This window comes from Podarcis liolepis (genome assembly GCF_965112155.1).
Source record: "Podarcis liolepis genome assembly, chromosome: 4".
NCBI lineage: Eukaryota > Metazoa > Chordata > Lepidosauria > Squamata > Lacertidae > Podarcis > Podarcis liolepis.
In genome coordinates this window covers 30,575,109-30,588,407 of record NC_139558.1, presented here as the reverse complement: position 1 = coordinate 30,588,407, position 13,299 = coordinate 30,575,109, and the positions used below count along the sequence as shown (strand labels likewise).

Here is a 13,299-nt window from a genome sequence, read left to right as displayed (position 1 = left end):
GATGCCCTATTAAACAAAGCAGATCTGATAACTAACAGAGCTGGGTGACTTCACAAGTTCCCATCTTTGAAGTACTGCTGAGATGTTTTCAGTTCTTATTCCATCCCTACTACGAGGGTATAATTTTATCGCATTCTGTTTGGACCACTGCAACCTGCTCAGATCAGAGATAGCAACAACATCTGCCCACCTACAATGCGCTTGTCAGCCCACATTGTACATGCCAGCAAGAGCTATTATACTACCGCATTTAATATACCACACTGGAAAATCCAAAGGCTGTAGCATCTGCCTTTCTTATGCAGAGAGGGGTCGTGTTTCATTCATTTCTACTATTATATTTATTACATTGCATTGCATGCTGTAAGCACACTGTGCAGACATGCACTATGAAGCTGCATCTGGGTGGATTTGTGTGTACAATTATTTTCGTAATTTCTGTTCTGTTTAATTATACGAGGCGATATCTAGAGTTACTCATGCTCAGAGTAGACCTGTTTAAATATATGGGCTTAAAAACATTGATTTCAGTGATTTCTGATGGTAGGATTGGAGGAGGACCTCAGTTCAGCAGGGCTACCACCATGCCTTTTTTTTTTCAGACGGAACTTGCCAGAACTCAGTTCTGGCACCTCTCAGGTGGGCACCATTTTAGAAGAACAAGGGAGAAGTTCATGGTGAGTTCTGGCACCTCTTTTTCTATAAAAATAGCACTGGCTACCACGGTCCTTTTATCGTTGCCGGACTCTGTGCAGAACAGTTCTGATGGTACAAGATTAGTCTGTGATACATGTGTCCTCAGCTGATTATATATATTTTTTAAAACCCTCACATTTTTAATGCTTTTTGGGTGTGTGTGTCATCTTTTTTATTTTTGGCTGGGGTCTCAAAAGCTGGAAGTGGCCTGGGTCTCTCCAGACCTTTGAGAGGGCCTCCCAACCCCCACCCCTCAATATCTGCTGCCTGATGTGGCCACCTCACTTTGCCCAATGGTAGGGCCAGCCCTGCTGCCAGGGACTGGACTGGAGGACAGCATAGATTTAGAACAGTGGTTTGCAGAAGGTCATAGTTCAGAGGCTGCAGAGAATAGAAGCTGGGAAATACTGGAAGAGGAACAGCAGGAAGAGGAAACACCAGGGGAGAGACAGCTGACAGACGCAGTGTCCTTTGAAAGCATTCCTGACCCCCCTCCCCATCCTAAGACAAGGCAGGCATTGAGGGTAGCAGAAGAGAAAGCTCAGTGGCAGAAAGCTCATATTAGCCAACGTAGCGGTGACGCAGAATAGTAGAGACGGAGAGAAGAAGAAGAGTTTGGGTTTGATATCCCGCTTTATCACTACCCAAAGGAGTCTCAAAGCAGCTAACATTCTCCTTTCCCTTCCTCCCCCACAACAAACACTCTGTGAGGTGAGTGGGGCTGAGAGACTTCAGAGAAGCGTGACTAGCCCAAGGTCACCCAGCAGCTGCATGTGGAGGAGCAGGGAATCGAACCCGGTTCACCAGATTACGAGTCTACCGCTCTTAACCACTACACCACACTGGAGGGGGTGGGACTTTTCTTGGATCAACACCATTTCTAGAGAGAGACGCATGCTTTTGTCTCTCCCTTTGATGGTTGAATAAACTAATTGGTGAGAACTCTTCTTTTATCTGTTTCTTTGCTGCCACCGGGGGAGGGAACCTGATTCCCCAAAGCCTGACACCCGCCTGCTAAAGGTGTTTCCTTTTCCTCGCCCCAAATCATGTCATGCAGGTTCCGTTTCAAAAGCGAATGCTAGCGGCCATTTAAAACATGAAAACCAGAGTCCTTGCAGATAATTCCCAGATGATAAAGGGCACCTTTTGTGAACTCTGGGGTATGCTTTTGGCCAAACACTTGTCCCCCCCTCCCTTGCAACTCCCAAATGTGTGGTTTCATTTAAGCCTTGAATCAAGCCTCTGTAATCTCTGCAAGCGCTTTAACACACCACCTAGGACTTTTGCCATTATACATAGCAGGGTGGTTGTGGGGAGAGACCTGTAGCTAATGCAAAATTGCAGCGGATTTTGGTCATCTGCTTTGAATGTAGCTGCATAGTTGTGGTTTCTGCTTTCCTCTCTTGTAACCCAAACCTCTCTAATTTTAATGTCATGGCTAATCAAGCATAAAAATTAATTTGAGGATAAGCGACACAAGAGGCAATTCAAAAAGTTTTTTTTTTTTACTAGTGATCATCTGCTGATTACACATCGACTTCCTGACTCATAAAAAAACTGGTTTTCCCCTGCCTTCTATTTTCAGCACAGCCATCAGACTCTGCCAGCAAAAACACCCGTATCAGCCAAGCTATTGCATTCTATTCAGCAAGTAAAATCATACCACATTTAATTGGGCTTTGAATCCACGATTCAGGATGTTGGGAGGCTGCTAGTTTGGGGGCAGTGAAACCTGAGAATGAAGCATGCTCAGCTTCCAGGGGTTGAGAGAGTGCCTTTTCTGATTTTCTTATAAAAGCAGATAAACTGCATGCCTTCTGATAGCCCCAGTTAAAAGTCAGAAAGCCAGGAGAAAAACCCTGCTGCTTAAAAATAATAATTATGTACTTAATTTTCAAAGTATGGAGAATACGTCTTGCCTCCAGGTAAGCTTTTTCATTTATATTTAAATTTATGAAACCTTTATTTTTTTTAAAAAAAGTGACGGGTCTTTGGGTTGCTTCCAGTATTCCTCTGCAATCAATGTAGGGCATTATCTACTTCACAGACTTAAGCAATAGCAACAAACTGATATAATGAGGCACAACCAGCCAAGATTCAGGGATTTCATTATCAAGATCTATCTCCTGCATTTTTAAAATGTTAGAAGCACAAGCGCTTGAGCATCTCCTCCTGGCTTACAGAAATGAGATTGTGGAAGAGCCTCGCATTGGTCTTGAATTCGGTCCCCGAAAGACACTCCCATCCCCGTCCTGAAAGCGGACCAAGTCCTAACCTGGCATGATGGTCTTCTTGCACTCGCTACACTTGGAGGAGTATTCATTGGAGTAGCATTCTGTGCAGAGAAGATGTTCTTCTTTTGCTGCGAAAGGTTTGTCCACCAGCGAGTTCTTGCACTGGAAGCAGTGGAAGCAAGTTTCGTGCCAGTGCCGGTCCTTGTAGGACAGATCCTGTAGAAATCCCAAAGCACAAAGGAGGCTTAGTAAAGAGCTTACTAAGAGAAATGGAGGAGAATTTACTCAAACAATGCAAAGTAAGAACTAGGTCAGGGCAGCGGCGTAGCGTGGGTTGTCAGCACCCGGGGCAAGGCAAGTAATTTGCGCCCCCTAACCCCTAACCTGCTGCCGCTGCCAGCTTCTTCTTGCTGCTGCCTGGTCTGGTCTGGTGTGGTTCTCTTCCGCGCTCAGCGCTGCGCTGCGCTGCACTGTCCCTCCCCCAGATAGTCCCTCGCTCTCTCTCCGCACTGCACGCCTGGCACCTACCCCCTCCACAGTGGGCGGCGACCCAGCAGCTCAGATCGGATTCACACTGCAGTGAGAGAGAGTGAGTGAGCCAGGTAGGGGCAGAGAGCTGCGAGTGCGAGCGCCCCCCCCAGATGTTGCGCCCAGTGCGGCCAGCCCCCCCTGCACCCCCCACGCTACGCCACTGGGTCAGGGCTACTGAGGTTATTAATATCGCAGTTGGGTGAATAGAAACGGAGTCTTCTTTGAAATAAATATTATCCAGTCCAAATATAGGGTTCAAAAGCTTCACTTACAGAACTTCAACGCCAAACAATTTAAAACAATTGCAGTTAAGTTCAGCTAGTTGCAGGATTTTGTATACTGCTCCCAGCACACATACTTGCATACCCTTAATGATATGCCCCCCCAAGCTTTTAAGAAAAGTGTGCCATTAAAATATTCATTAAAGAGTATTTTAATGGCACACTCCCCCCCCCAAATAAACCAAATGCAAGCCCTGAAACACAGAATCTGTCACTATCAGAACCGCCCAGTGACTCTTGAGCAAAAGAGTAATATTAATTGTTCGTTTAGCACTGAAAATTCAACAACTTTCCTTTGCAGGAAATTACCTCACATAATCCTGATAGTATCTCTGGAAAGGAATTTTTATGGAAAACAACAACTTGGAGCCAAATGGAATATGTGCAATGTCCCTTCAGTTATCTGAAGAAGTGTGCATGCACACGAAAGCTCATACCAAGAACAAACTTAGTTGGTCTCTAAGGTGCTACTGGACATTTTATATATATATATATACTGGCAGAATCCGAGACCGGGGGAAAGAGGCGGTGGATGAAGACTGGAACAAATTTAAAGTTTATCTTAAAAACTGTTGTAATTTGGAAAATTAGAGGATCAGGGTTATAAGAGATAAAGAACTACAGTTGTTTTAATATCTCATGGAAGTTAAATTTACGAAATAGAAATAAGTTTAATACGAAAGGGTTGCTGAAAAATCTTGAAACAAGAATGCAGAAAAGGGGTGGTACGGGGAAGTCGTTTTTGTGTTTATTTATGTTTTTGCTTTGTTTTCTTTTTTACTTATGGAAAATTAATAAAAATTTATATATATAATATATATATATATATATATATATATATATATATATATATATATATATATATATATATATATATATAATTCTCCTGCTATGAAACAATGGCAGTTTGTGAAAACTTAGGTGTATAAAAACAATCAAGTTCCTTTCTTTGCATTTGCTCTCGTCTGCATTTTTCTTCCTTCTCATTTTCTTTTTGCCTCACTCTGTTTGTCTACCGAAGTAGTAGCATCTTTTTTTAAAATACAAAATTCAAGAAAAGAAAGCCCCATCTGATTAATGTTCCCTTGATAGGAATCTTTTAGGGATTTAGCCTTCTAATTTCCTGCTGCTGAAGAAGAAGAAGAAGAAGAGTTTGGATTTGATATCCCGCCTTTCACTCCCCTTCAGGAGTCTCAAAGCGGCTAACATTCTCCTTTCCCTTCCTCCCCCACAACAAACACTCTGTGAGGTGAGTGGGGCTGAGAGACTTCACAGAAGTGTGACTGGCCCAAGGTCACCCAGCAGCTGCATGTGGAGGAGCGGAGACGTGAACCCGGTTTCCCAGATTACGTGACTACCGCTCTTAACCACTACACCACACTGAGCTGTGTGGGCAAATAAAACCATACTTCCACATGCAGAAGCTGGCTGAACTGGTCCTTGAATCTTACTTCAGCAATGGTGATGGGATAATGTCCTCCTTTGAACCCGAGGCGGCAGGCTAGTTGGAAGGGGGGCAAGACGTGTTGCACATAGCACACCCAAGCATGTCCTCCAATGGAGGAGAATGGCAGAGCAGCTTAGGAAGGACAGGCAGGAGGGCTATGGCTACTGCCTCTCAGCTTCTGCTGCCTGAGGCGGTTGCCTCATTTTGCCTAATGGTAGGGCTGGCATAGACTTCCTTGGGACTTAGGTATGCATAACTGAATAAAGGACTTTGAACTTTCAAGGGATTTCAAAATAGTTTGCTGATGAAGACACTTGTAAAGCAAGTTTTGTGTCCTGCAGAAGAGTTTGTGGTATGTAAAGGTGAGGTAAAGGTAAAGAGACCCCTGACCATTAGGTCCAGTTGTGGCCGACTCGGGGTTGCGGCGCTCATCTCGCTTTATTGGCCAAGGGAGCCGGCGTACAGCTTCCAGATCATGTGGCCAGCATGACTAAGCCACTTCTGGTGAACCAGAGCAGCGCACGGAAACGCCGTTTACTTTCCCGCCGGAGCGGTACCTATTTATCTACTTGCACTTTGACGTGCTTTCGGACTGTTAGGTTGGCAAGAGCTGGGACCGAGCAATGGGAGCTCACCCCATCACAGGGATTTGAACTGCTGACCTTCTGATTGGCAAGTCCTAGGCTCTGTGGTTTAACACACAGCACCTTATTCCATGAAGAGTATACACATCAAAACCGATCCATAGTTGATATGGAATGCTGTTGCCACATGATGGGCAAAGTTTATTGCGGCAGTTGCTAAGTGAGGATCACTGAAGTTTAATTGACAGAAAGAGATATTAATCACAAACACATCTTTGTTATTCTCTCCTCTTGTCAGCTTCTGTGTGTACATGTGAGTTTCAAGTGGGAATATGTGTGTACATATTTTTTTCTTATCTATAGCAATATATTCCTAATCCTTCACCAGGGGAAAAAACAAAAACCACCAATCTTCTGGCTATCAAGTACTTTATCTGTCCTTGCAGAAAGTCTTGTTTTTCGTTTTGTTAAAAAAAAATACCACACAGATCTGATAACACCTACACCCCCCAAATCCATCAGTCTGGGTTGAAAAGTTCAGCTGATTAATTCCATGCTCTGAAATTTGTTGGAGCTTAGTCAAGTTTAGGGATTCTTGAATGTCAACACATTCAAAGTCCCCAAGGGATGGAAAAGATCTTAGAAGTAGACTCACCAAAGAAACTGCTGCCTTCTTTCTGCTGGGCAACTTGGAGAATCTTTGCACATGTATGTTTAGCAGGGATGGGAAGAAATTAGACTAGGTTGGCATTTCCATGAGAAACTGCCTAACTCACACACTTTTAAACCAATACACAAATCAAAACACAACTATCCTCCAAAATTCGCACTTCTTTGAATTTTGAAGTGAAATTTCTCCAACGAGAAAATGTGTGCAAAAATGCATTAAAACTTGGTCCTCCAGATGTTTTGGGACTACAATTCCCATCATCCCTGACCACTGGTCCTGTTAGCTAGGGATGATGAGAGTTGTAGTCCCAAAACATCTGGAGGGCCGACTTTGCCTATGCCTGACCTAAGGCTAATAGCTTTAGGGATGATTTTGAACACAGACAGTGGCACAAAAGGAAAAATTCTAGAACTCTGCACTACCGGAGCCCAATGCTTGATGAAGGAAAGACCGACTTTCCCAAAAAATATTATCTTAGGGTACTTCCAGACATAGACTTAATATTGTGAATAGGTCACTGGCAACTGCTATTTTTAAATTATCAGATTTCCCTAATCCATATGTAGATTGGACTGGAAAGAAACATGGGTTGGTGTTGTGATGCCAAAGGCGTTGTAGGGATGCTATGAAAAGTTTGTGTACATGAGCAACAGAAATCCCAAAATAAACAAGATCCATCTAAAAGCATCCTTAGAGTAGGAGAGATGTGAAGTAAAGACCAGATGCCACAAATAAATTTCTATTTAAAATGTGGCATTAGTAGTAGTAGCAGCAGCATTAGCAGCAGTAGTTGTGATTGTGGTGGTAGCAGTAGTATTGTTTGATTTTGAATGTGGACTTTATCTTCTATTTGTACATTCCTTTTTGCTGGGATCTGCAAACTGCTGAAATAGGAAGCGCTGCATAAAACACAAATAAATAAAATGCACACAGTAATGCAATTAATTGTGATCCAAGAACGAGGCCGGTTGAAATGTGTATCCAAAGTACCTTGCAGTCGCAGCCAATTGGCTTTTTGCATTCCTCGCATGTGTTGGAGTACAGGCTGTCGTAGCACTTGATGCAGTAGGGGCTGTCCTCCCTCAAAATGTACTTCTTGCCAAACAGTGTCTCCTTGCAGTAGTGGCAGTCAAAGCGCTCTGTCATTTTGACATCTAGGATTCTGCCTGCCTGTCAACAAGAAAACAAGCAGCTTTGGATTAAAAACCAGGGCTTTTTTTCCAGCAGGAACTCACTGGAACTCAGTCCCGGCACCTCTCAGGTGGGCGCCATTGCCACCCTAAGAGAATGAGGGAGGTGTTCTTGGTGAGTTCCGGCACCTCTTTTTCTAGAAAAATAGCACTGATAAACATGGTGTCTCCTTGAATGTCAGAGAGAGAAAGGTCTGTTTTGTTGTGAGGTGTCATTTGCTTATCATATTTGTATCCCACCATCCTGCCCAGGAGTTATGGGGTTGGCAAAATGTGGCTATTCCACCTAAAAGAGGTATATTAGAGGGACAGATCACCCAAAGCCATGCCATGAGCTAAGCAGGTATAAACTCTCTGGTTCAAACCGATCACATTGTATGTACCCCTACCCTAGCCCTCAGTTTGGTCTTTCACGTCAAATTGTTAAAATAAAAAAAATCCTTCCAGTAGCACCTTAAAGACCAACTAAGTTAGTTCTTGATATGAGCTTTCGTGTGCATGCACACTTCTTTAGATACACTGAAACAGAAGTTGCCAAATCCTTCTATATAGTGAGAAGGCGGGGAGGGGTATTACTCAGAAGGGTGGTGGGAATGGGAGATTGGCAGATAGCTGAGATGAGCCTGTTGACGACTCTTAACGACTGTAATAGGTCTTACAGGAAAAGGCAAGGGGTGAGAAGGTGAGAAATGGCTTAGTCATGTATAATGGGATAAGAATCCAATGTCTTTGTTCAAACCAGGTCTCTCCATGGTTTTAAGTTTGGTAATGAGTTGCAATTCAGCAGCTTCTCTTTCCAGTCTATTTCTGAAATTCCTTTGTAGTAAAACAGCTACTGTTTTACTACAAATTGTTAGTTTCCTTTATTTTAGGCAAGCTGCTGAATCCACTGTAGTGGTGCATAAACAAATAAGAAAATGCCTGATGCATCTTCTTCCCAGAACTTGGTCTCCCTCATACTATTTATCATGCAGGCAGACATAGGCCCTATCCGCTCCATGGGTTCAAAGCATGATGCTGTGAAGTGTCAGAGGCATTGAGAGGTGCTAAGAGTTGTTAGGAGACCCCAGGGTGTTGACAGTTGTTAGGAGACCCTCCTTATTCCCCTCACAGAGCTACAATTCTCAGTGTGGTTTAACAGCCAATTCCTCTTCCCAGGGAACCTCTCAGTACAACCCTCACAGAGCTACAAGTCCCAGAACCCTAAACAAACTACAGTTCCCAGGATTCTTTTGGGGGGAATCACATGCTTCAAATGAGCTTCAAACGAATAGTGTGGATGTGACAAGACGTTATTTCCATGCCGCCATGCAGGGGTGCCAACTTGAATAAAATACTGGGGGATCCCAGGTAAGCCCCACCCTGCGCAAGTGATCACATGACATACTGCACACACAGTATTTGAATGACAATGCCCATCAACTTTATGGGGAGTGCCGAAAGGACCTCAGCCCCTAGGAGTTGTATGTGTTTGTGGTTTGTATTTGCATTGCTGATGTTGTTAAAATTGATGGGGTTTGGTTCATGGAGGCGTTATGTCAGTGGAGCTGTTGGTTTTGAGAGGTTCCTTGCAGTGCTGAATGGTCAAGAGAACTGGTTTTTAAATGTGCAACAGGAAATGCAGGTGAGGTCTCTCTCTCTCTCTCTCTCTCTCTCTCTCTCTCTGTGTGTGTGTGTGTGTGTGTGTGTGTGTGTGTCTGTCTGTCTGTCTGTCTGTCTCTCTGATAGTAGCAGCCCACACATTACAAGTGCATTCAAGAAGACCTATTCCTGCATGCAAATATAACACATAGCATTCCTTGGACAGTGTCACCAATTGGAGATCACATGAGGGAGTGCTGGAAAAAAAATCCTTGCACCCAAAGAACAAAGGGAGGCGGCTAGGCTAAACCTATGCTTGCTTTATATACACAGGGAAGTTTTGTCACATGGGAAAAAAATGAAATATATAACTCTTCCCTCCCACCTGCAGGCTGTAGTAGACGCCAGTTCAGGAAGGTCCGTGCTATAATTTCTGCAGGGTTGGATAGGTTTTGATTCTGGAATATTTCTGAACTAAACCCCAACTATTTTAACTATTGTGTGGGAAATTTTTTCGAAAACATATATCATGCTCTCGTTAGCATTATAGTAAAATATGAAAATATGCCCTCTCTGTATTCCTATAACAATCCCAGAAACATTATAACACACAAGGGAAATATAGAAATTCCATGGCAGCCGTACTCTTTTAATTTGCCTTGGAGAAAAAGCAGATCTTAAGCACACCACACACAAAGACACACACACAATTTTCTCTGTTTTCTGCTGTATTAAGTAAGTAAGAAAGATATTGTTTACAGTCCCCAGGGAAGAAGGCTGGGTCCTAACCAAGCACATTTACTGAAGAGTACCCCCACTGGACATAATTAGACTTACCTCCAAGTAAACATGTGTATGATTACACTGTAATAACAAGGGCACTCTTGAGTTTGACCCTTCATAATTCCCCTGAGGCAAGTATGGTACACTTCTGCGAACGTCTGCACCGAAAAGCAGATTTAATAAAAGAAAAAGCTGTTGAAACCAGAGGCAAAAAGCTTCAGTAAAAATGATGACATGGAGTTTAGATGCCGACAATAGGCGACCACAGAACTTGAAGCAGGACAGGAGCTATGGGGGGGTCAATCACCAGTTCCCTCCTCCTTGCCGGGGCATTGATTTGAAAAGACAACTTGCTGCATGTAATTTGAGTCAAGGAATCAGGTAATGTCAGGTAATTTCCAGATGCTCATTCACCGTGATTTGTTTGCACAAAGCTTGCAGGGAGGTTAGATGGTGTTGGTTATGTATGTAGCATTCATACTGATCTGCTTGTGGGGAGCTTTTTTTTAATTAAAAAAATATATTCATACAATTTACAAAGGTACCTCAGGTTAAGAACTTAATTTGTTCTGGAGATCCGTTCTTAACCTGAAACTGTTCTTAACCTGAGGTACCACGTTAGCTAATGGGGCTTCCCGCTGCTGCCGCACCGCCACCACACAATTTCCGTTCTCATCCTGAAGCAAAGTTCTTAACCCTAGGTACTATTTCTGGGTGAGCAGAGTCTGTAACCTGAAGCATCTGTAACCTGAAGCGTCTGTAACCCGAGGTACCACTGTATATACCGCTTGATTGATGACATTGCATCATGCAAGCGTTATATCCCAGTTTCCAGCGCATCGTCTCACTGCTTCCCTTACCGCAAGAAGTCCAATTCTGAGGGGAAATTTTTGAGGGGGAAACCCTCAAATTTCCAAGTATGGGATGGTCTCTTGCCCCAACAAACCACCGGAAAGCTCCCAGCCCTTTGGCATTCCCTGAATTTGGTCAGGTTTGCTCTTCATTACGTTTGTCATCTCTTCCCGCACCTACCTCCTCTAAGCATTTGCCTGCCTTTGGACCTCAGTGCCAGACAGGGCTTTTTTTCAGTCAGAACTCACCACAACTCAGTCCTGGCACCTCTCCGGTGGGCGCCATTGCCATTCTAAGAGAACAAGGGAGGTGTTCATGGTGAGTGTTCCGGCACCTCTTTTTCTAGTAAAATAGCACTGGTGCCAGACATTGTCCAAACACCTTTCTTGTTGCGATACTCTCAGGGAAGTATCAGGCCAGAAAGGGAGCTGTGTGAATTTCAGATGTACACTGGTACCTCTGGTTAAGAACTGGCGGTCCGTTCTTAACCTGAAACAGTTCTTAACCTGAGGTACCACTTTAGCTAATGGGGCTTCCTGCTGCTGCCGCACCGCCAACACACAATTTCTGTTCTCATCCTGAAGCAAAGTTCTTACTATTTCTGGGTTAGCAGAGTCTGTAACCTGAAGCGTCTGTAACCAGAGGTACCACTGTATCAGTGTGTTTTTAACTTAAATAGAAAGCAGGATTAGAATTGGAAAATGGGGAGGGGGCTTAACTCATACTACCGACACTGCATTGCTGAGGAAAATTTTCCCCATGTTCCCATTAGTCCAAGGAGTTAAACCACAGTCCCAGTAATTATCTCCCAGGTCCCTCTATTTAGGATTTGTCGTGTTTTTTTTTAATAAAAAAAAAGATCAGATATGTTGCAGTTGTGGCCTCATAGTTCATGAGACTGACAGACTAGTATACAATTCTATGCAGGAATATAGTTTTTCTTCACAGTTATTTTGGGGTTCTGTTTTGTTTTACTGGTGTGAGCCTATTGTAAGGCATTCATGATTTGTGCCCAATGTACAACCCCCCCCCCCGGCACTCCTCTTTGTTTTCCTTCTTGAAAGAAAGGAAGATTTGTATCTGGAACATTTTGCAGACATAAATCCACGCAGGAAGAGGTGTTTGGAAAGGATTTTTGTTATTGTTTCAAAAGCTGTAAAGATTTACAAGGTCCTCTTTTTGTTACAGCCTAGCAAAACTGAACTACCGGGAGTAGCTCATTTTTCAGTCCCCTACCAGTTTGTTGGCACAAACATTGCCTCTCATTGCTTCGCGAGAACTTTATGTCCTCCTTCCAAGAACTCTAATCCATTTTCCGATCAAAGCTACAAATCCCTGCAAACAAGAATGGAATGAAGAGAGTGGAAAATAAGAAAAGATGGTATGTGTGTTTTTAGATAGATAGATGATAGATAGATAGATAGATAGATAGATAGATAGATAGATAGATAGATAGATAGATAGATGATAGAGATAGATGAGAGACAGACAGATGATAGATATGGATAGATAGAGGATATAGATAGATGATAGATAGATGATAGATGATAGATATAGATAGATCGATAAATGATAGATGATAGATAGATAGATAGATAGATAGATAGATAGATAGATAGATAGATATGGATAGATAGATGATATAGATAGATGATAGATAGATGGATAGATAGATAGATGATAGATAGATGATAGATAGATGATAGATATAGATAGATAGATGATAGATAGATAGATAGATGATAGATAGATAGATAGATAGATAGATAGATGATAGATAGATAGATAGATAGATAGATGATAGATAGATAGATAGATAGATAGATAGATAGATAGATAGAGATAGATAGATAGATAGATAGATAGATAGATAGATAGATAGATATAGATAGATAGATAGATAGATAGATAGATAGATAGATAGATAGATGATAGATGAAGATAGATAGATAGATAGATAGATAGATAGATAGATAGATAGATAGATAGACAGACAGACAGATGATAGATATGGATAGATATAGACAGACAGATGATAGATATGGATAGATAGATAGATAGATAGATAGATAGATAGATAGATAGATCCATCTATCTGTAGAGTAGTTAGCAGGGTGCAGATGCAAACATGCAAATGTTATTCACAATTTTCCATGTCACACTTTTGTGGGGGGGAAATGTATAGACTTTTAATATCTCTTCACTCCTCAGAACAGTCAGTATCCCAGAACTCCAGCCCTGCACAATCCATCATATTTCCATCTCTAATTAGGAGCAATGAAACTAAGCTGCTTCAGCCAAAGTTCAGGTGGTTTGCCTATCTAGCCGCACAGTGTCATTTCTGGCTAGCCGTGACTCTCAAAGGTCCTGGGTTCAAGAGAGGCCTTTCCCATCACTTGCTCTTTTGTCCTTTCGGCTAGAGATGTTGAGGATTGAACCTGGAATTTTCT

General features: G+C 42.6%; 1 protein-coding gene across 3 annotated transcripts in view; it reads right to left on the bottom strand.

The window, feature by feature from the left end:
• The window catches only part of FHL2 (four and a half LIM domains 2), a 34,006-nt gene that overhangs the window by 5,524 nt on the left and 15,183 nt on the right, over nucleotides 1-13,299 (bottom strand). For 2 of the 3 annotated variants that reach the window (XM_083501595.1, XM_083501596.1), the window contains exons 2-3: nucleotides 7,434-7,613; nucleotides 2,972-3,146 (exon numbers count right to left, since the gene is read on the bottom strand). In XM_083501595.1, coding sequence (XP_083357721.1) covers nucleotides 2,972-3,146; nucleotides 7,434-7,589 — 331 coding nt within the window. In that variant the 5' untranslated portion in view covers nucleotides 7,590-7,613. Of the gene's footprint in view, nucleotides 1-2,971; nucleotides 3,147-7,433; nucleotides 7,614-10,051; nucleotides 10,190-13,299 lie in introns of all 3 variants that reach the window. The other variant, XM_083501597.1, reaches the window with a different exon arrangement.